Source organism: Orycteropus afer, unplaced genomic scaffold (assembly GCF_000298275.1).
Source record: "Orycteropus afer afer isolate SDZICR_OR568_19922 unplaced genomic scaffold, OryAfe1.0 scaffold00049, whole genome shotgun sequence".
Lineage (NCBI taxonomy): Eukaryota > Metazoa > Chordata > Mammalia > Tubulidentata > Orycteropodidae > Orycteropus > Orycteropus afer.
Genome location: NW_006921636.1, coordinates 7,886,951 through 7,910,959, shown reverse-complemented (window position 1 = coordinate 7,910,959; position 24,009 = coordinate 7,886,951). Strand labels below are relative to the sequence as shown.

The window sequence follows — 24,009 nt, the reverse complement described above, 5'->3', positions numbered from 1 at the left end:
AGCAAACCCTTTTCAAAACCAGACCCACTCCAATCACTCCCATGTCTTTTCATTCGGCCCAGTCCCAGCTGCGTTTCAGACCCGAGACCCTGCAAATATGTAGAAGCACTCTTGACAGCCAAGAGTCCCAAGTGTTCGATTTCTTCCCAGGGGCCCCACATGGAGCTGATTGTTTTCCCAGGAAGAAACGGACAAACAGTTGCACACACAGATGTGGTGAGCAGGGAGTGTCTGGCTGTGGGTTAGATTGTATGAAGGAGGAGAAGGCGATAGGAGGGGGAGAGCTGCCAGCTGAGGTCAGCGAGGGGAGGGGACCTAGCCCCTTGTGGGGCTTGAAGATTGGCTGCTGTCCACAGTGCCTGAGGGTGACACTGGCTTCCCAGAGAACATCTGCTCCAAACCACTCATTTCACAGCCAGGAGGACTGAGGCCTGAGAGCTGGCCCAAGGAGACATCTCCAAGGGCTGGGAGACAGCAGTGGGGAGAAGTCTGGACTCTGCACAGGATTCCCCAACCCACCACCCACACAGCAGCTGGCCTGCCTGCTTTCCTCTAACGGACCAAGCTCATTCGTGCATCAGAATGCTTGCCCCTTCTGTTCCCTGGGTCTGCAACACCCCTCCTGAGATCATCCCGAGATGCCTTCTTCAACCAGGGCTGCCTACTAAAATGCAGGATGCCCAGTTAAACGTGCACTTAAAATAAACAATGCATAATTTTTTTTCAGTATAGGTATATCCCAAATATACTGCAAGAAACATATGAAAAAAATTATTCACTGTTTATCAGAAATTCAAGTATTAATTGGACATCCTGTGTTTTTCATTTGCTAAGTAGAGCAACTCTGTCCCCAAGCTCCATTGAAAGCAAAGCTGCTCTTACGTACACCTGCATGTGATATTCTTCACAGTCTGTAGCCCTATCTGCAATGACCTCACCTCTTTACTTATTAACTCCACCTCCTACCACAGGATGAGCCTGTGGCAGCAGGGAGCCAGTCTGTCCTATTCAGTGCAAACAAACAGCTGGTAGATGCTTAGCAGACACTTTAAGAGACTTTATCACATTCGATGGCGAAAAGCACAGAGCACAGAGCCAGACTGCATCAACCCAGCTCCTGGCTCTGTCACTGACTAGCTTGAGCTAAGGCATAAACTCTCTGGGCCTCACTTTCCTCGTCTGTAAAGGGGGTATAATAATAAACCAGTTGTCTCTGAGTCAATTCCAACTCATGGTGATGCCACACGTGTCAGAGTAGAACTGTGCTAAGGTTTTCAGTGGCTGATCTTTTGGAAATAGATCACCAGGCCTTTCTTCCAGGGAGGACTTGAACCTACGATCTTTTGGTAAGCAGCTGAGTACACTAACCATTTGCAGCCCTAGGAACTCGGGGTATAACAAGAGCACTCACCTTTAAGGGTCTTGTGAAGTTTTAATGAGTCACTATGTATAAAACGCTTAGGACAGCCACAACACAAAGGAAGCACCCACTCCAGGCTCAAATAAACTCAGCAGCTAGTGATTAGGTTCTGGGGCAAGCAGGTGCCCACCTTGTGTTCACTGCCTGCTGCCTGGGTGGCACCACACACTGGTCTGTAGGCCAGGCCCCAACAGGATCTGAGGCCTCCCCCTGCCTCTCCTGAAGAGCCTGTCTGTGGAGCTCTGGTCCCAATTATTACCTTACCACCCAGATGCTGCCTGGGCCTTGGGAGCTCCAGGCAGGAAAACATGTTTCCAAGCAAGGCATAATGGAGCTTGGGAAGAAGATTGCCCCAGGAGTTCCTTCCTGGGGGTTAAGGGGTTGTAGTAGAGGTTGAGTGTGCAATACAGCACCCCAGGACCCACCATCTCAGACGCTAGCAGGGTGTCTGCAGGACCCTCAGCCCAACACCTTCCCAGGAGCTGCCTTCTGCCTGAGAGAGCCACCTGCCTGAGGCTTCCCACCACCTCACCTAGGACAGCTCCAGGCCAGTGACTGCCAATGCGGGGCACAAAGACCCTGCCCTCTCGCTACAATTCAGGACAACCTGAAGGGCCATACCACCTTTGGAGTTCCTGAGGCATGGCAGAAGGGAGTCTGTCCTGACCAAAGAATTGTATCCTGAGCATGCCTGAACCGAAACTGTTACCTGTTGCTTACTTAATAAGCCCCATGACTGTGAGTATTGTCTCTGAGTTCTGTGTGGCCACTGCAACGAATTATTGACCCCAGTAGAGAAGCAGAGAGTGCCACGAAACGTTGGTGTCAGAAATGGCAAAAGAGTTAGAGGGCAGCGGCGTGTCTGACTTTCGCCTCCTAGGAAATGAGCCGTGGGCTGATGCTGCTGATGGCCAATTCTCCCTCCCCATCGTGAAGTTAGACGAGGTCAGAGGGTATCACACCCATGCCCTTATTGCAACAACAAGTCCCCCCACTCTAAGTTCAGGTGTCATCATTTCATGCCAGCTCCCAAGTCACCTCCTCCTGGTCGCCCTCCATGATGCCCTGGCTGGAAAAACAGCTACAGCTAACATTCACTCACCATCCGCTCGGGGCCAGGCCAACTCTAAGTGCTTCACTCAAATGCCCTCATTCATCCTCATTACCTCCATTTTACAGAGAAGGAGACTGAGGTCCCTAGAGGCAAAGTGGCTTGCCCAAGGTCACACAGGGATTTGAACCCAGGCCGTCTGGCTCCAGAGAATCAAACACTCACTCTTTCCTCCAAACCTGAGGAGAAAACTGTCCCTCTGTTCTTTTCCTTTTCCTACTCAAGAAGCATTTATTGAACTGAACCACCATTGTTCACCACCTCCACTTCCTCCACCTTCTTCCAAGACATCATCATCTTGGACCTCTTGCCTAGTCTCCCTTCCTAATCCCTTCTCCTCGAAGCAGCTTAAGGGACCCTTTCAAACCCAAGCACATCCCATCTCTCCTCTGCTCCACACCTTCCATTAACGCCTCCTCCCCTGTACCCCATCTTGTTCCCTTATTTATTCTATTTTCAATCACTGAGGAATGGTGCCTACGCGATGAGGAAAGAGAGCATCCAACATGTGTTGAGTACTTCCTGTGAACATCTCAGGAGCTGTTCTGAGCACTCTCCTTGTATCGTCTCACTTAATCCCCCCAACAATATCATTGGTTAGGTCTAGTTTTAGACCCATTTTACAGGCGAGGACAGTGAGACATACACAAGTTAAAGTAATGTGCCAGGAGGAACATAGCTAAGGAGAAGCTCAGCAGCCTGGCCAGGAGCCCTGCCACCAAGAGACTGTAAGTCCTTGAGGGCAGAACTACACCCATCTCTCTCACCCTAGACTCCAGCCAAGATGTGTTCCCTTTCAGCAGGGAGTTCATGAAGATGGTGATAGCTGAAATAAGAGGTAATGTCAACTGAAAGCCCTTGGCCCTAGTGACATTTTAGACCAAGTAATTCTTTTTTTGGGAGGGGTGGAGGGCTGTCTTGTGCATTGTAGGAGGTTTGGCAGTATCCCTGCCAATAGTCCACCCACTAATGCCAGTACCACTCCCATCCCCAGCTGTGACAACCAGTAATGTCCCCTGGGAGGTCAAAATCAACCCTGGTTGAGAACCACTGCTCTATGCTAAGTAAGCACTTTGCAGCTTGACCTCTTGGAATCTCTCCATCAACCCAGGAATGTGCCGTGATGATCCTCACTTTTCAGACAGAACATGAACCTGAGGTTCAGGGAGGCAAAGGCATTTTGCCCCAAGCCTCGTGCCTATGAGGTTAGTGTGAGCTTTTCTCCACACAAGGAGGGTTCCAGGCAGCGTAGAAAGAGACGTGGGAAAGCAGCTGACCCATGTGGGCTAGCTCCCCACCCTCCTTCCTCCAGCCCTTTCCTGTAATGTTCAGCACATTAGGAATCCCCAGGAAGAGAGAGGCTATTACAGAGCAAGTGGCAGCCTCTCTGACCAGCAGCCCAAGTAGGCATCCAAGGATCAGAGACCCTCGCAGTCCAGTGGGAGGCCAAGCCACGACACAAACTCAGGTCTGCGTGATCCTAAGTCCATCCTCTTGGGCACTGGATGCTTTTGTTGGTCTTTCGGAGCAGGCCAGGAGGTCGTGGGAGTCCCTGGAAGTGGTAAGGGGCCCTGAGGGAATGGGGGCTGCATTCTACGTGATGGTGAGAAGGAGGATAGCCGCTAAAAATACCCAAGCTGGCTGGGCCTGACCCCTACCATTGTTCCTGCATGCCAAGGCTGGGCCTGCCTGTCTGCCACAGCCTCTCCATCTCCCCGACCAGCTTGCAGAGGAAGCTGGCTGAGGGCGGGCAGAGCAGGGACTCGAGGGAGAAGCCTGCTTCCCAAAGGCTGTGGAGTCTGATAGGGGCTGGGGCATTGTACTTACAAATTTTAAAAAAACATTCCCAAGTTCATGCTGAGACTGAGGCTCCGGATGTAAACAATACTCCAAGGCGGCCAAGAAATCCTTATGAACTTCCAGGATGTCTTCAATGTTAGAGAACAGGATCTAGGAGGAAAGGGCAGGCCCAAGGACAGCGTTAACACAGGCAGAGAGGGAGAGCACAACCAAGCATGAAAAATACATAACCCCCACTGCAGGTGAAGATGTAGTGAAGTGAGCACTCTCATACACGGGAGACCATTTACTGCTAATGAAGACAAGGATGTTAATAAAAAGAACACCAGCATTTACTAAACAGAATTAATATCTAATCCTATGTTAAGAACATTATATATATTTGTAGCCCCTAATCCTCACTTTTTTTTTTTTTTTTTTTGAAGAATACAGTCTGCAGTATGGATTACGTCCCAATATAAAGAAAACAAAAATCCTCATAACTGGACCAATGAGCAGCATCACAATAAATGGAGAGAAGATTGAGGTTGTCAAAGAATTCACATTGCTTGGTTCTACAATCGATGCCAACGGAAGCGGCAGTCAGGACATTAGACAACGTGTAGTATTGGGAAAGTCAACTGCGAAGGAACTGTATCAAGTGCTGAGGAGCAAGGATATCTCCTTGAGGACTAAGGTGTGCCTGACACAAGCCATGATATTTCCAGTCGCCTCATATGCGTGTGAGAGTTGGACAACGAATAAGGAAGACCGAAGAAGAGTTGATGCTTTTGAGTTGTGGTGCTGGCGGAGAATGCTGAAAGTACCATGGACTGCTAAAAGAACTAATAGATCTGTCTTGGAGGAAGTGCAGCTAGAATGCTCCTTGGAAGCAAGAATGGCCACTTCGTCTCACCTGTTTTGGTCATGTTGTAAGAAGGGACCATTCCCTGGAGAAGGATGTCATGCTTGGTATGGTGGAGGGTCGATGAAAGAGGGGGAGGCCTTCAATGAGATGGATTGACATGGTGGCTGCGATGATGCGCTCAAGTATAGCAGGGATTGTGGGGCTGGCGCAGGATTGGGCAGTGTTTCGTTCTGCTGTGCATGGGGTCGCTATGAGTCGGAAATGACTCGACAGCACTTAACAACAACAACAACAATCCTCACTTTTTAAGGAGCTCTGGTGGCGTAGTGCCTATGGCATTTGACTGCTAACCAGAAGGTTGGCAGTTCAAACCCACCAGCCACTCTGTGGAAGGAAGACTGGGCAATCTACTTCCGTAAAGATTTACTGCCTCAAAACCCAAAAGGGGTCACTATGAGTCGGAATCAACTTGATGGCAGTGAGTTTGGTTTTTCGAGTTTAATCCTCACTTTAAGGGAGGCTGGCACAGTGGTTAAAGTGCTTGGCTGCTAACCAGAAGGTAAGTAGTTCAAACTTACCAGCCGCTTTGTGGGAAAAGGATGTGACCGTCTGCTTCCATAAAGATTACAGCCTGGAAACGTTATGGGCAGTTCTGCTCTGTCCTATAGGGTCATTATGAGTTGGAATCCACTCAAGGGCATATAACAATTATCCTCACTGTAACTCCAGGTGGTACAAACTACTATGACCCCCGCTTATAATAAAGAAACTGAGGCTGAGAGAAGTAATCAACATCCCCAAGGTTAGTCCAGCAGGCTGCACTTCACACTCAGTAGGCAGAGAATTAGATATCAGGATATTCATCCCAGTAGTCATGAGAACCAGATACGACTGGTATCCCCTGCCACAGAGGACTGATTAAAATGGTAATGTACTCCCATGCACCATTACAACGATCTTATAGAAGATAATAAAATAAGGATGTTCAACATGCTGTTTATACTCTCCCAATGAGGAGCTCTGGTAGCATAGTGGCTAAAGCACTTGACTGCTAACCAGAAGGCTGGTGGTTCAAACCCACCAGCCACTCCTCGGAAGGAAGGTTGGGCAATCCTACTTCCGTAGTGATTCTGCCTTGGAAATCCAAGGAGGGGTCGCTATGAGTCGGGGCTGACTTGACGGCACATAACAATAACAGCAACAAAATGATGAGACGACCTGTTTCTATATAAGGCTAAAATGCAGTATAATTTGACCCAGCAAATCTACATTTTAAATTTTAATCTGCAAATCAATGGTTCCCAATCAGGGGCAATTTTGCCCAGTGCTCCCTCGCCCTCCTTCAGAGGACACTTGGTAACGTCTGGAGACAATTTTAGTTGTCACACTGTGTGTGTGGGGGGGCGTTTTGCTACTGGCTACCTACTACCCTTTCATGGGTAGAGGCCAGAGACGCTACTAAGCATCCTACAATGTGGGGGACAGCCCCCCACAACAGGGACTTATCTGGCCTAAATGCAAAAGACCTCTTTCAAGTGCTAAAGAGCAAAGATGTCTCCTTGAAGACTAAGGTGCACCTAACCCAAGCCATGGTATTTTCAATTGCCTCACATGCATGTGAGAGCTGAGCAATGAATAAGGAAGACCGAAGAAGAGTTGATGCTTTTCAGTAGTGGTGTTGGCCACCAATACTCAAAGTACCATGGTCTGCTAAAAGAACTAACTAATCTGTCCTGGAAGAGGAGCAGCTGGAATGCTCCCTGGAGGCGAGAATGACCAGACTTCCTCTCGCCTACTTTGGTCATGTTGTCAGAAGGGACCATTCTCTGGAGAAGGATGTCATGCTTGGTGAAGTGGAGGTTCAACAAAAAGGGGGAAGGCCCTCAACAAGGTAGATTGGAGCATTCAGGAGTGCTTCTTCTAAGGCAGATTTGTTCATTCTTCTCACGGTCCACAGTATATTAAATACTTCAAAATGCATCAATTCCTTCTTTATTTTTTTAAGTATATACTTTTTATTTCTCTACTTAATTTTTAAAGAAGTAATTAATTCATGTAGTTCAAAAGTTAAAACCCAGTAAAATGCATATGGTGAGGAGATGCCCTCCCACCCATCCTCCCTGCCCCACCCATCCCCCCTGCCCCACCCACAGCAGCTCAAAGTCCCAGGCAACCAGTGCTGGTGGTTTATACATCCTCCCAGGGTTTCTCACACCTTCACTCATTCAGCAAATATTTACTGGGCACCAACATGTGCCAGGTACTGTTCAAGGCCCCGGGAACTCAGCAAGGAGCAGAGAAGTCCCTCTCCCCATGGAGGTGACATTATAGTGGAAGGGGATCCATAAAACAGACTTCAGGGTGACAATAAGCACTAATAGGAGTCCTGGGGGAGCAATGGTTAAGTGCTCCCCTGCTAACCAAAAAGTCGGTGGTTCAAATCCACTCAGCAGATCCATGGGAGAAAGACTGAGTGATCTGCTCCCAAAAAGAAGACAGCCTAGCAAACCCTCCAGGGCAGTTCTACTCTGTCCCATGGGGTCACTATGACTTGAAATTGACTCCACGGCACCTAATGACAACAATAATAAGCACTAAAGACACAAATAAAGCAGCAAGGAGTCCCAGGGAAGGACAGCAGGAGTAAGTTTGCAAATGTCCATACAGTGGCCACTCTGAGAAGGTGACATTTGAACCAAGTCCTGAAGAAATGAAGACCAAACTTGTGGGCCCTTGGAATGCACCAGAAAAGTCTGCAGAGTGAAAGATGGCCTGAGGGAGGCCAGGGAGCTGACAGTGGCAAGAGACCACTCCTCAAATGCTGCCCAGTCGGAGGGGGCCAGAGACCCTATCTCCTCTCCTCCTCTCACTACATGAAGCGGCTAGAAAAAAATCGCCCCCACTGTTTGGTTACTGTGGGAGTTAAGGTTGTGTGTCAGCTTGGCTGGGCCTGGCTGAGTGGCTGGGCAGCTGGGTGCAGTTATTCCCAACGGTGAGATTCACGATTAACCGCATGGTGGAATCTACTGGAGCAGCTTTAGCGATGTGGCTGCTTCCAGTATATAAGCAGCAGCTTTGAGCTTTGTGGCTCAAAGCCAGCTTTTTTGGCATGATTGGACCCTTCATGTAGCAGGGTCTTCATTTAGCAGCCTGCCATGCTCTGCCATCTTGCGACTTTTAATGGACTTGAATTAATGGCCTGTCGTGTGGTTTGGTAATATCAGGACTGTGCCTTTTCACTTGACGACCTTTGGCTTGTCAGCCTCAGCAGCCAGCAGCTGCCTGAGTGAAGAGATGCCTCCAGCTTCAGTGGGGCTGCAGTGGGCCGGGAGCAAGAGACAGAACTGAAGCCCAAGATCGAGGGGCTTTCATCCAGTCCCTAGAGCCTGGCACTTTGAACTTTGACTTCCAGCCTCCAAAACTATAAGAAAATAAACTCCTGTTTGTTCAGGCTTTCCCATCTGTAGTATATTTCTGTCAGAGCGGCATGAGGTAACCAGAATAGTTACTTCTCTCTCATTTTATCAGCTCACATGGCCGAGTCTGCTTATGTTACAGGTACACATAATAGACCCTACTGTTGTACACACTTAAAAGTGACTAACTGTGAAGTTCACAAACTAATGTTTGTCTCCTGGGTGCATACCCAAAAGACATTGTCTGTATCCATCAAAAGACACATACAAAAATGGTCCAAAATTTCCAAAAACAGGAAAGATCCCAATTATCCACTGATAGGAGAATAGATGTGTAAGCAGTGATCTGCTCATGTTATGAAATACTACACAGCAATGAAAAAGGAAGAGCCATAGCTATATACAACAGCATGACAAATCTCAGAGACATGATGCTGAGCAGAAGATATCAGACACAGATGAGCACACATTGATAGAAGGCTTAGGAAGAGGCAGAACTAAGCAGTGGTACCAGACGTCACTGGCCACCTTTGGGGAGGCGGTACTGGCTAACAGGGCCACAGGGGACAGCTGGGGATGGGGAATATTTTCTGTCCTCATTTGGGTTGTGGTTACACAGGTATATTCATGTGTGAAAAATCATCACGCTAGGCACTTGGGATCCACGCCCATTAGTGTAAGTTCTCTCTCAATTCATCAAAGTACTTCTTAAAAGTTATAATACATTGTAATGAAAAATTGTAATAATTTTTTAATTGTAATAAATAAATAAATAATAGGTGCTCAGTAAATATTTCCTGAATGAGTGTATGAATAAACAAATACATAAAGACATAAATCCCAGCACCCCTGGGAACAGGACTGTAGTAACCTCAAGTAGATCTCTTTAAATCTCTAAGTCTCAGCTTCCTTATTCAAAACACTGGGCTTAAAATGATCAATGTGCAAGGTTACTGTCCAGATTAACCAGGACATTTGGGGAGGCAGGGGATGTCTTCCCCAGCTCTATCAAGTCTTCCGTGTGCTGTGAATTCTGGGTGCCAGCCAGTCAGTGCCACCTCTGACATGCACCTTGCCCCAGCTCTCCAGCTCCCCTCTGACCAGGACCCGCAGACCCCCAGGACTGAAGGCGGCTTCTTCCCAGGGAGTGAGGTCACGCTGGAAAGCCGGGAGTGCAGGGCCTCAGCCACACACACAGAAGGCCTATTGATGTCCTCCCAAAACTCCCCAGAGCCACGCCAGATGACAGTCCAGACCCATTACTCATCAGCCCAGCTGACACTCAGTGCCCCACGCAGGGCAAGGGCCAGGGTTGCCAAGAGGACGGCTGGAGGTGCCAGGCTCCCAGGGGCTGCTTGGGAAGGGGTTTTCCTCCGGCTCCCAGCCAGGGCCTGGTGTGAGGAGGTGGGAAGAAAGGGTGGTCATGGTAAGCAAGGAGAGAGAGAGACTTGAGTTAGGGAGTGTCCTGCTGACACCCACAAGCACATCTTGCCCACGTAACAGGGAGGTCTCTCGGGGCTGCAGGGAGCAGGCCAGCTGACAGCCACATGACGAGCCGCCCCCTCCAAGCCTCTGAGGAGGGAGGAGCACAAAGGGCAGGGACAGTCCAGAGGGGCCGTCCCGTGTCCTCACCTTGACGTTCTCCTCCGTGATGCCCCTCTCGGCCGTGTCTGCCACATTCTGCCGGATGCGATGCAGGAAGGCCTGGAGGAGAGAAACAGGGCCAGGTGAGCGTCCACGCCTGCATTCTCCCAGGCCCGCGGGAGGCAGCACTATTGAGGGGCATGGCAGGGAACAGGGAAGGCTCCCTCTGCTTACACCTTCAACACGCTGGGACGGCCCTCCCTCTCATTCAGCGCACATGTTTACTGAGCCCCTACTACGTGCCAGGCCCTGTGCTGGCCCCAAAGACACCACAGTGAACAGCACAAAGCCTCGGCCCTCTAGGAGCTGCGGCTGAGGGAACGCACTCATACCTGCTTCTTCATCGGGCCCTGCTCAGACTACAATCATTTCCCTCATTTTGTTAAAATTTAACTTCTGAATAATAACACATTCACACATGGCTAAAAGGAGCTCGAGTGGTGCAACGGTTGAGCGCTTGGCTGCTAACCGGAAGGTCTATGGTTCAAACCCACCAGTAGCCCTATGGGAGAAAGACCTGGTGATCTGGTCCCATGAGATTACAGCCTAGAAAACCCTACGGGGCAGTTCTACTCTGTCACACACGGTGGCTAGGAGCCGGGATCAACTTGACGGCACCCAAGAAAACAACACCTGCGTCTCCCACTGAGCACTGTTTAGAGGTCGTTGTGTGTGAGAGCGTCCTCTCTTTTTTTGTCGATGGCACAGGATCCTATGGTCACTCTATGCTTTTTTCAGGGGCTTGGGACAGAGACATCATCTCTGTCCTCTGAGAGTGTGATGAATGAGTGTGACAATAAATGGGAGTTGTGGGGACAGAGGGTAAGGGGAGCACGCACCCATCGAAAAGGACGCAGCACTCGTCCCCCCCATGAGTGGGCAGGTGGAAAGGCGGGTGGGCCTGGCACTGCCAGATGTTCTGGGGGTTTGTTGTTCTTCTGTGTTGTTGTTTTTTACAAGAGAAGCCAGGAATTAGGATTTTCTTAAAGCAAAGCCTCCCGGGGTTTGTTGGTTAAAGAACCCTCGGGTGTTGTGAGGGGTGAGGGCTGTGGAGGCATGAGCATGACCAGGGTGGCCAGGCCTTTGGTGTGGTGGCACAGAGCAGGCAGAAAGAAGTTACTGAGGGGACTGGGGGTGGAGGGGCTTGGGGACACTGAACGTAGCGGGGAAGGGGTAGGGGTCATCAATGCCACCTGGGAGAGGGAGACCAGCACGGACTGTTTGTCTCAAGACTCAGGGTCTGGCCCCCGGTTAATGTGCCAAAAATCATCTGGAGACACCTGGGAAATGGATGAACAGTCCTATCACAGCTTCAGGGACCCCCTGGGCTGCGGTGGCTTGTCAGTCACCCTGCTGCTACAGCTAATTATAGCATGGGGGTGCCGACAGGGCCGCCCTGGTGAGCCCGCAGCGCTTCCCGTCTAGGAGTTAGGTTGCAGCTTAATGAAGAGCCCATCTCATCAACCACGCTTGTCTAGGGAGATTGCCGAGTGCCAGGAGACAGAGGGGGACCTGGTACCGAGGGTGGAGGGGAGCAAGGAGAGGCAGGCCCTCCACAGACAGCTGTCGGATCCTTCTCATCACCCGGAGGGATGTCCACAGCTCATCCGTGGCTGTCACCGGGAGCTACCCAGACTCGGGTCCCTTACAGCAAGTCACAGAGGAGGAAGCCAGGGAAGCCAGGAAGGCGTCCACACCCTCTGCGGGTGACCTCGGCCAGTCTCGGGGCTTAAAAGTCCACCTGTATGTTGACAATCCCCAAGCTTATACCCACCTGCAGCCTAGACTTCACCCCTGAAACCCTGACTCATGCCTCCAGCTGCTGACTTGACATGGTCACCTGGATGACCCAGGAGCATCTCAAACGCACCCATCCAAAACCTCATTCCTCACCTTCCCTCCAAATCTCCATCACCACACTCTTCCTGCCTGATTAATGCCACCCGCATTAATGAATAACGAGTGATACCTCACCCTCAGGGGCTCCCGCCAAAACCCCACAGCTGCCCTGGATGTGTCTCTTTCTCTGACGCTCCACATGCAATCTGTCAGCAAACTGTGTCACCCTTCCCTTTAACAGGTATTAAAAATCTGACCACCTCTCGTTCCCTCCATGGCCACCCCCCGCCCAAGCCACCATCTTCTCCCACCTAAACTAATGCACTGCCCCTCCCTGGTTCCCCATCAAAAGTCCATTCTCTGCACACAGCCTGAGGAATCCTTTTCATCATATAATCATATCATGAGATTCCACAGCTTAGGACTCATCCATGGCTTCCCATTACACTTGAACAAACAACTCCAAATCCTCCAGGGCCACAAGGCTCCTATAGCCTTACCTCTATTGACCTCTCTGCCCTCACTTCCCAGCACGTCATCTCCCCATAATCTCCAGCCACACGCTCATTCTCGCTGTCCCTCCCACCTTCCACATATACTCCTGCCTCAGGACCTATGCACATGCTGTTCCCACTAACAAGATGTTCTCCCCCTCAGCTCCACTAAAGACCAGCTTCTTCTCATCCATCAGCACTAAGCTCAAACGTCACCTCCTCCCTGAGACCCTCCTTGTCTTCATGCTCTTCCCATCTTCCCATCTTGCATGCTGAGCCCATTTGACAAATGAAGAAATTCAGATTAAGTGAGCTATGCCACTCCTCGGAAGGAAGGTTGGGCAATCCTACTTCCGTAGTGATACTGCCTCGGAAACCCAAGGAGGGGTCGCTATGAGTCGGGGGCGACTTGACGGCAAATAACAACAACAACACAACATGCAAGTCCCTGAGGAAAAGGCCAAGATAAGAAGAGAGCAAGGCTGGGATGAAACCTTAATCCTTATTCCAACAATAAAGGCCAGTTTCAGAAACTGATGGGTTTAAACCACAGAGCCTCCTCTTTTGTGCTGTGTAGCCTCAGGAAAATGCATTAACCTCTCTGAATCTTGATTTACTTTTCCCAAATATGGGGATCACAGTAAAACTGTGCCTACCTTTTAAAATGTAATAGGATAAAGTAAATGAAAACTCCATAAAGGGCCCTTGCTTCTCCTGTTCACAGCTGTATCCCAAGGACCTGGCACATAGCAGTCACTCAAAATCAAATGAACAGATGGGATGGGCCTGGCACAGTATGTGACACATGGCAGGAGACTCTGGTCTTGCTTTTCAAAGGGAGCAGGAGTTCCTAGAGAATGTTTTCACAGGCCCAGCGATTCAAGCCTCCAGTCCCTTAGACTGGGGGAAGACAAAGGCCACCTCACCCAGCACAGTCAGGGAGGGCAGGAAGCTAGGAGCGTAGAGTGGCTGGCCTAGATCGGGGCTTCCTGTCCCCGTTTCTTCACACGAATGCAGCCACCACTATTGTGCAGGGACAATGGGAGGCTTGGGCCACCCATAGAGGAGCTGCAGACAGGCCAGCGTGATGGGGACAACAGGCAGCTCGTGACCCGGAAAGAATGGGCAGGCAGGGGCTCTGGGCCTGGCCTTCGTGCTGCCCCAGGCATGCCTGGCTCTTCAAGGAGGCACTGATGCCTTCTGCACAGCTGTTAACAGGACCCTCCAGGGCGAGTCCAGGCTTGACAGCTTTGGACACTCAGCCAAAAACAACTTTCCTCTTGCCATGTTCTTTTAGGAAAGGGCCCATTCTCAGGCTTCCCAGTCCCTGGATCTCTCTGGGTGTCTGTCCATGCAGCACCCCTGCCTGGACCACCGACCTCCCCCCAGCATCTCCCCAAGGCCTCCTCTGCTTGTGATTCTGATGATGATGATGAAGTGCTTCAAGGACACACAAAGGAGAGAGAAAAAAATAAGACAAACACCCACCAATTCATCAATAGCCAGCTTTGGTCAATCACAGCATAATGCCAAATTTGCTTTAAAACACTTTCAAAAAGAAATTCATCAAGCCTGAGGGAGGTGCAGGAGGGAGCCCTAGGGGCACTGGTGTGTGCTGTATCTTGATCCCAGTAGTGGTTATACAGGTGAATAATATGCAAAGCCTCATCTGACAAGCTCACTTTGTCCAAGTTACTGGGTGAACATCAAACCTCACTGTAGAAAATGGAAGCAATGAATCATTACAGAGAGAGGTAAGCCGTCCATACGGGACCTTCCCTCCCTGCAGGGCACCCACTACCCTGGACATGGGTGCTCCTCATCCTCACGCATGTCTTGGCCTGTTTACCATGCATGTGGTATCTGTAAGTAACAGAAAATACTGCGTGGCACGCTGACAGCGTTTCTATGAGGGGGATGCTTCCAGCCGCTTGCTTATCTTCCTCAACGCTGTTTTCCACGTTCACACATATACCTGGCAGCACCTGCTGGCTGGGCCCTGCCCATTGGGGCTCTGACCCACCCTCTGGTTCTCAACCTCCAGCCTGAGGGCCCTCTCTCACAAGCAGGGCAGACTGGAGGTACTGAAGGCATAAGGGCCCCTGGGAGCAGTCCTTACGCAGCGACTGACAGGAGCTGGCATGCAAAGACCGACGAGGAAACGAAGGCACGTGTTCTACGTGTCTCCCAGAGTGCCCTCCTGGGATGAAGCTCAGTGGGATCATCAGGTAGGCAACCTGCCTGATGACAAAGCTTTCTTGGTCTCCTTCCCTGCCTCACTCCTGCACTCTCCCATTGGCTCTTCCTGGGGTGACCTCCCAATACACTACTTACCCCTGAAGCAGTCTCGGGATCTGCTTTTGGGGGAGCTCATACTATGCCAGATCGCTAGCCCATTCCGTTGCTGTGTGGTGGCTTTGCAGGGGTATACATACACACACAGCCGTTACCATGCTGACGGACATTGAGGTGGTTTCCAATTTCCCTACTACAATGCTACAATGAGTAAGTCTGCTGGGGCTGAGGTGTGCACGTTTTTCTAGGAGAACACCTGGGCTACTGGAGGACAGGTGTGCAAGCTCCCCCAGGTGACACTTAGGTCTCCTGGAGCTCAGGTGGGTGTATGCCTTGGTCTCCCGAGGCACAGGAGAGGAAGTTCCTCTAAGTGTACACCCAAGTCTCCAGGGCCATGCATGAGCCAGCTCTCTGGGGGCACATCTAGGTATGGGATGGTTGGCTGTAGATAGGAACATGTCCAACTTGACTAGTTAATGCCAAACAGCTCTCCCAGGGGATTGCACCCATCTACACTCCAGCCAGCGGTGGATGAGGGCTCTCACTATTCCACAACCCAGAGCAAGACCTACACAGTCTCATCTCCACGCAGTCAACAGGCATTTGCTGAGATCTACAAAGTCCTTTATTTGCATCCTCACAACCAGCCTTCAGGGTAGGCATTATGGTCCTATCTTATAGATGAGAAAAGCTAAAGTCCAGCGGCTGAGTGACCTAACAGGGGTCACCCAGATAGAAACGGAATGAGCCAGAATTGAACCCAAGACTGTCTGATTCTGGTTTGCTGCTGGGAGAAGGGGACTGGAGAGGTTGCTCACTGGGCTCATGACCCCAAGTGTCTCCACAGCCCCCAGAGTTCTGGGTTGAGTAGGAAGACACTCCAGAATTGATTGGTGATGTCTGCCACAGCTGTGGGAGGGAGAGGGATGGCAGGATTGCATCTGCCACTTCCAGAGTACTCCTAGTTAATCAAGGAGCCCAGAGAATGAGAGGCTGGTCTGAGGTCAAACAGAAAGTTGGTGATAAAACACAGATCAGAGCCCAGTCTCCTAATGTCAAACCAGTCTTGTCCCTTCCCTGCCCTACCTCAGACCAGTGGTTCTCAACCAGGGGACTCTGGGCAATTTGGGGAGACAATTTTGGATGTCACAAAGGGGGTTCAAACTGCTGACCTTCTGGTTAGCAGCCAAATGCTTTAACAACTGCACCAGCAGAGCGCCTTTGTTACGAGAGAGGTACTGCTCTAAGGGTCCCAATCTTCACAACAACACTATGAGGTAGGTACTTGTTTTGGTTACCTAGTGCCACTCTGACTGGAATAGACCATAAATGGAATGGCTGTAACAAACAGCAGTTTATTCTTACAATTTGGAGGCTTTAAGTCCAAGTTCAAAGTGTCAGGCTCTAGGGGCTGGGTGAAAGCCCCTCAACCTTGGGCTTCAGCTCTGCCTCCAGGATTGATTCAGGGGCTCCTGGCCCACTGAAGCTAGAGGCTTTTCTTCACTCAGATAGCTGCTGACTGCTGAGACTGATAAGCCCAAGGTTGACAGGTAAAATGGCACAGTCCTGATGTTACCAAACCACATGGCAGGCCATTAATTCAAGTCCAATGGAAGTCCCAAGATCAGCAGAGCACGGCAGGTTGCTAAACAATGACACAGCTACAAGCAGGGTTCAAGCATGCCATATGCTAGAGACTATCCCCAAGGTTTCTCCTTATATACAGGAAGCCGATCACGTCCGTAAAGCAGCTACTCAGCTGCTCACAGTAGATTCCACAATGGAGTTGATGAGCAGTCTCATCATGGGGAACACTACACCCAGCCACCCAGCCACTCAACCAGGCCCAGCGAAGTTGACACACAGACTTAACCACCACAGTACTATAATCACGGTGCCCATTTTCAGATGAGAAAACTGAGAACATACTCAGAGCCACAAAGCTATTAAGTGGTAGAGCTGGGATTCAAACCTAGGCAATCTGGCCTGGTAATGAGTCCCAATCGCACCCCCAACATGCATCATCAGTGAGTAACTGTAGATAACAAAACCACATAAGCTTTCAAAAGCAGTAACAGCTGCCCTTTAGGGGCCCCTGGGAGCCTCCATCTTTCTGGAACCTGTGGCCACAGCCTTGAGGAATAAATCTGTCTCTGGAGGTTTTTTAAAAAAAAAAAAAACATCAGAAAGAGGCCTTGAAGTCACTCTCCAGGACCAACGCCAGCAAACTGATAGCCAGGGGAGGGGCCCCCTAGGACATCCCCACATTGACCGGGTGACCTCACCAGACATATGGTGAAACCCGAGAGAGCCAGGGACCAGCTGGGAGCAAGGGGAGGTGGAGAGGGGCATCCTGAACCATTACAAGGACCAAGGAAAGGGGGGTGCCTGGAGGACCCTATCCTGCCACATGGCCTAGGTGACAAGGTGTCTGGGAAACAGAGTATCATGGAACCCAAGTAATGGCAATGGCAATGCTTTAGAATGGCTGAGCATCCATCCGTGAAGTTCAGCTGTTCAGACCTATTCTGCCCTCACAGCAACACTTAAGAGTCTGAGCTCTCAGGGACTCTCGTATTCTGCTTCCCAAAGGTGCCCAGTGCCCTTATGGACTTTGAAAAGGAGAGTTTTTAAGAGCAGGAAAGCTTTTGAAAGAGTTGGGGAGCCACAGAAGAACTTGGAAGGCCGACCCTGTCTATGGCCTTCACAGGGAAGTGTATTGGCTCTCCCAGAAGCAATAGTGCGTAAAACCATCTCCAGGTCTGACTGGGGTCTGCTCTCCGCTGCTCAGCCCCTCCTCCTCTGACCTCAGATTTTAGAATTAAAGCCTGCATTTCTCAGCTCCCCGCAGCAAGCTGTGGCCAGGTGGCTAAGTACTGACCAGTGGGCTGTAAATGGATGTATTATGCATACCACCTCAGAGTATCTTTAAGATGGGTTAGCAAGGCTTCCTTCTGCTATTCTCCTTCCTACTTTTTGGACTATGAATGTGATGCCTGGAGGTTAAGCAGCCAAGTTACAATATGAGGTTGCTGCCATGTGTTAAAGAAAAGGGAGCATATAGATACAGATATGAAAGTCATCTGTGTCCATAAGGATAGTTCCTAATGATAGTGACCATACCTGCCCCAGGCTGCCAATAATTACTTAAGAAAGAAAGAAACTTACATCTTAGTTAAGGCACTGTTACTGTGGGAAAAAAAGACCTGGTGGTGTGTTTCTACAAAAGATTATAGCCAAGGAGACCCTACGGAGCAGTTCTTCTCTGTAACACATGGGGTCCCCATGAGTCAGAAATGACTTGACGGCAATGGGTTTGGGGTTTTGTCTATCACCCTGCAGCACTCATCTCCACCTGCACGTACTCATCCTCTGTCCACGTCACGTGCCCCCGCAATGCCAGCTCCAAAAGGACAGTGGCTTCATTCCATTCACAGAGCTTCCTGCACTGTGCCTACATCTGTGCCTGGCAGATAGCAACAGGGTCAGCGGGTGAATGACTATCAACTCCTCAGACACACTGCCAGCCACGCCGCAGCCACGCCATAAATCGTCGACAGGTGACCACAGAAGGCGTGGGCATTTCAAATTCCACTCTGCCCAGAACCCGCTGAGAGGAGGGCCCTGTTTGCTGGCACCATACCTCAGACCTACAAAGGCAATGGAGACCACAAAACAGATCTCTGCTGGCTGCTGGTATAGCTCTAATGGCACAGTGGTTAAGCACTCGGCTACTAACCTAAAGGTCGGCAGTTTGAACCCACCAGCCACTCCACTCCACAAGAGAAAGATGAGGCAGCCCGCTTCCAGAAAGATGACAGCCTTGGAAACCTTATGGGGCAGTTCTGCTCTGTCCTCTAGGGGCACTGAACTGACCCAACAGCCGTGGGTTTGGTTTAGGCTTTGCTTCCATGAAGACTGATAGCCTTGGAAACCCTATGGGGCAGTTTTACTCTGTCCTCTAGGGGCCCTATGAGTCAGCAACAGGCTTGTTTTTGTTTTTTTCACCTGAGGTTATAATCCCGTTTGGGAGTGGGTTTTCTTTGTAGGTTAATGAGGTAATATTAGTGCAGGGTGTATTTTTGAGCCAGTCCCCTTTGAGATATGAACAGAGCTGATCAGGCACAGAGAAGCATGCAGAGATGTGGGAAGTGAGATGGCATGCCACACGACGTGTGGAAGAGAAGAAGAAGCTGAAAAGGGACATAGAGAGAGAGAGGCTTCCCCGAGAGCCAGCAGCCTTAATCTGGGCTTCTAGCCTCCTAAACTGTGAGAAATAAATTTCTGTTCGCTTAATACCACTTGTGGTGTTTCCGTTACAGCAGCACCGGAGAACTGAGACAGCTGCAAACACGGAAGGCAAGCAGGGCTGTCGAAACTAATGAATCTTGGTTTAAATGTCGACAAAGTGCACCTGACGACCACATGTCCAGTTCCAATTAGCTCTACTCCTAGCTACGTACACAGAGGGGGCAGCGAATGTGGACTGTGGGCACATTTTAGGAGGCTCACCAGGACAGGGAGTCTCAGGCTGTTCCCCCAGAAGCAGAGGCGGAGAAAGGCAAGTAGTATATGTGAGATGTACTCAAAGGAACCACCAGCAGGACCGAGAAGTGGGCCAGAGGAGGGGACACAACAAATGAAGGCACAGTATCAAGCAAGTGGGCTCAGTCCCTCTGAGGAGCCCTGAGGGGCAGTGTCCAGTTATCCCCAGGGGACAAAGGAGCTGGGCAGTTAGACACCAACTCCTGCCAGTGGCTGGTGGAGTACTCTGGTGGAGGGGCTAATTCCCTGGCACTTCGGGCCTGCCCCCGAGGGGCAGAGCAACTCAGCTGGCCCAGGTAAAGAAGGCAGGTGCTGGCAGTGGGGAGTGCCCTGAAGTGGTTGTGGCACTGAAGTGGAGCCTTCAAAAGAAAGGAGGTCTAGGGTCCAGTGAGAGTCAGAGAAGAATAAAACATCTTGAAGGACTGTGTCTGCTCCAAGGCAAAAGGCAAGCCTTGCAGAGCAAAGGCCACAGGCTGGAAACTCTAACTCCCAGGATGCTGACATCTGTCCTTCCTGGCAGGGATAAGGTCCCATGGGTATGCACCTCAAAAAACTCACTGCTGCCAAGTCAGATCCGACTCATAGCGATCCCCTCCTCAGGTTTCCGAGGTGCTATCTCAGTGGAAGTACATTGCCCAACCTTCCTTCCACGGAGTGGCTGGTGGGTTTGAACCACCAGCCTTCTGGTTAGCAATCAAATGCCTTAGGTACTATGCCACCAGAGCTCCCAGGTATGCCTTAAGCCAAAAAACAAACCCACTGCCACTGATTCTGACTCACAGTGACCCCCATGGGGTTTCCAAGGCTGCAAATCTCTATGGAAGTAGGCTGCTTCATCTTCCAGCCAGTAGGTTTGAACCGCTGGCCTTCTAGTTAGCAGCCAAATGCCTTACCCACCCGTGCCACCAAAGCTCCTTTGGGATGGCCCTCCTGCCTGTTAAAAACACTTAAGTTCTGAGCTGACTGGAAAAATCTCTCAGTGTGGAGGGGCTGAGGTCAGAGGAGGCAACTAAGGGCAGGCCAGGTCAGACTTACAGGTGGTTTCGCACTGAGGCCACTGATGCAGGAACCCACACCTGTATAAACACTCCCCTGCAGAGGCCACAGACAAGGCCAGCAACCCCAGTTCTCCTCTGACACCCCAACTGTTCCAAAAGCTTGCCCTTCTCCTGGAAACCCTCCTTCTCAACCACCAGAAGAGCACCCCACCTCTTAAGGAAGCAAGAGAGCTCACGCACAGAAGCTGGGCCTCTTGGTTCAAATCCTGCCTCTGTCCCCTTACTGCTGTGTGACCTAGACAAGTGAGTCCACCTCTCTGTGCCCCATCACATGGGTCAGGATAATGAAATGGCTGAAGTCACAGGTTATGGAAGAATTCAGGCAAAGCACTTAGATTTGTTGTTGTTGTTATGTGCCATCAAGTTGGACCTGACTCATAGCGACTCCTCCTTGGGTTTCAGAGGCGGTATATCACTATGGAAGTAAGTTGCCCAACCTTCCTTCTGAGGAGTGGCTGGTGGGTTTGAACCGCCAGCCTTCTGGTTAGCAGTCAAATGCCTTAGGCACTATGCTACCAGAGTACTTAGATAAGCAAATTCAAATCCCAGCTCTGCTGCTTACTAGCTATGTGCCCTTGAGCAAATTACTTGCCCTCTCTGTGCCTCAATTTCCCCATCTATAAAAACAGGGACAAAATGAATATATGTAACACAAAATTAAGGAACTCAGGTAGCACTGTGGTTAAAGCAGTTGGGTGCTAAGCAAAAGGTCCCGCTCCACAGGAGAACAACGAGGCAGTCTGCTTCTGTAAAGATTTACAGCCTTGGAAACCCTATGGCAGTCACTATGAGTCAGAATCGAGGGCGGTGGGTTTGGATTCCTGTAACACAGGATTAAAATGAGGACTACAGAAGCTAATATACATAACACACGCTTGGTAGGCAGTAAGTGTTCAATAAAGTACTAGCTGTTATTACCTCTGCCTTGAATTTACGGAGCACCTCCAGGGATTTTAAGCCCTGGTATAGATATGAACTTACTGTATTTCCTAAAACCAAAAAGTAAACTCACTGTCATCGAGTTGATTCTGACTCACAGTGACCCCCACAGAGGTAAATCTTTACAGAAGTAGATTGCCCAGTCTTGCTTCCACAGAGTGGCTGGTGGGTTTGAACCAACCACCAACCTTCTGATTAGCAGTCAAATGCCTTAGACACTGTGCTACCAGAGCTCCTTGTGTCTCCTAAGAAAAGCTCCAAAATTGGATCCACCCTTTGCGAACTCCTATTATGTGCCGGGCACTTTTACATAAACCGTACATCATTTTTTATTTATTATTGTTATTTGATCTCTGCTCTTTCCATCCCAAACAGCTCTATCATGGACTGCCTGCTTCCAAGGCCTCTTGATGAGAGAAGGGGAAGGCTTATAACCTGGGGCCGGCCAGCACAGCCCCAACATCACCACCACACAGAGACATTCACTGCAAGGCCAGCACACCCTCCTTGCCGCCCCACCCTCTGCAGACAGTCAACCTTGTGATCTATGAACCTGAACTCTTTGAGACCGTTTCCTCATATGGGAAAAGGGAGTTGTTGAGATTTAAGCAAAATGACGCAGGTAAAAACTCTGTAACTATGAAGATTTCTTGGAAGAAGTGGTTGGGGCTGGAGCAGGAGGGCTGGACTAGGAGCGGGAACAGGAAACTGCCTGTGGTTATTACGTTCTAGGGGAACAAAGCCCTCTCCGAGTATTATCCACCCAACAAGCATTACGCTGGACCTACTGAGTGCCAGCTCCAAATTGGATGCTAGAGAAAGCAAGTGAGGCGCAACCCTGCCGTGGAGGGCTTTAGTCATTTCCACATCCACCCATTTACTCGACAAATATTTATGGTGCACCTGCTATGTGCCAGGCACTGTGCATGGAGCCAAAGACACAACAGTGAACAAGTGAGACTGAAGCCCTGCCCCCACGGAGGTCCCAGACACAGGCGTGGGCCCAGCACAAGGCTCACTGTTGTCAGCTGCCATCAGGTCAGACCCCGAGACTCCTGACAACCTCATGTGCAATGGAACGAAATGCTGCCTCGTCTTGTGCCACCCCATGATTGGTTGGGGATCCATCGGGTTTCACCGGCTGGTTTTCAGAAACAAGACTGCCAGACCTTTGCTCCTCATTCACACTCATCTGGTCTAATGGGAGTCAGAATAGTGCATGTGGGTCGGAGCAGAACCGTGCTCCACAGGGCTTTCAAATGGCTGATTTTTCACACGTAGATTTCCAGGTCTTTCTTCTGAGGCACCTCTGATGAACTCAAACCTCCAGTCCTTCTGTTTTGCACCACTCAGGGACTCAGAGCCAGCACAGGACAGACCCTCAATGAACACGTGTGTAATCAATTCACCAATCAATCATCTAGCAGAGATTCCTCCCAGTCAATTTCTCAGCCCTGAAAACAGGTGCCCAGTTCTCACCCAGCCCTACCCCATTCCCACCATAGAGGAAGTGAAGCAAAAACTAAGTTGCCACAACCTGTTGTCAACAGGCCTGATGCAACAGCAGGGGAAGGGGAGTGGGAGCCGCGGGGGGGGGGGTGACACTCTTCCCCACACACTCTTCCCTGACCTCACAGCTGGCCATTTCTTCAGCAAAGACTTAGACAGGGCCTCCTAGGCACTACCAAGCTAGAACTCACTCTCACGGGTCTCAAACTGGCAGCCCATCGGCATGTAGAGCTTGGCCTGCCTGCAGAGGGCTTTGAGAAGATTCAGGGCCAGGTTTGAATATCAGATTTCCCATCAAAATCCCGATTTCCAGCATCTTTGGGAAAAACCAGCACACAGTCTCACAGGCCCATAGGGCCCAAGCAGCTGATGCCTCTGGAGCGGTAGCTGTCACCTTCAGTCCAAGCAGGTGCTCCTGTCTTCACCCCCCAGTGCACGGCTGTGTTCCTGCCTGGCCCTGTGGGCAGCTGAGTGTGCGCCCCCTGTTGTAGACACAGGCATGGCAAGCATGAGGTCTGTCCATATTCCCCCACACCCTCCCCTGGGGCAGACATCACCAATGGAGCTCTGCTCTTTCCTGTGGAGTTTCTCTGTTGTTGTTTCTTTGCCCTCAATGTTGTCATAGACATCCAAAGCAAGGTCTGCAGTCCTTCCTAGTCCAGCCCAGCTTCTCCGCACTCCCCTGGTTTCCTCAGCTTTTCTTCCTAAGGCATGGGCTCATCACGGAGGGGTCAACAGCAGGGCTTCTCAACCTTCGTGGAGACCCTGGGTGGTCCCACGTTTAAAAGCCTGGCTGCTAACCACATTTTCTCATAATTTTCACAGTATCTTTACGAAGTAGGCACCATTTTAGAAATAATAACAACAGCTATTATGTATTAAAAAAAAAACTCACTGCCATCGAGTCAGATCCCACTCATAGCTAACCCTCCTTGGGTCTCCGAGGCAGTAAATCTTTACAGAAGTAGACTGCCCAGTCTTCTGTCCACGGAGTGGTCAGTAGGTTTGAACCACCAGCCTTCTGGTTAGCAGTCAGATGCCTTAGACCCTTTGCCGCCAGAGCATCGAGTGGGATCTGACTCATAGCAACCC

At 50.4% G+C, this 24,009-nt stretch overlaps 1 protein-coding gene across 1 annotated transcript in view; it reads right to left on the bottom strand.

Moving 5' to 3' along the window:
• The window catches only part of PREX1 (phosphatidylinositol-3,4,5-trisphosphate dependent Rac exchange factor 1), a 254,992-nt gene that overhangs the window by 144,564 nt on the left and 86,419 nt on the right, over positions 1-24,009 (bottom strand). Inside the window, exons 2-3 of the mRNA XM_007938333.2 lie at positions 10,227-10,298; positions 4,359-4,481 (exon numbers count right to left, since the gene is read on the bottom strand). Of these exons, the coding sequence (XP_007936524.1) occupies positions 4,359-4,481; positions 10,227-10,298 (195 nt within the window). The remainder of the gene's footprint in view (positions 1-4,358; positions 4,482-10,226; positions 10,299-24,009) is intronic.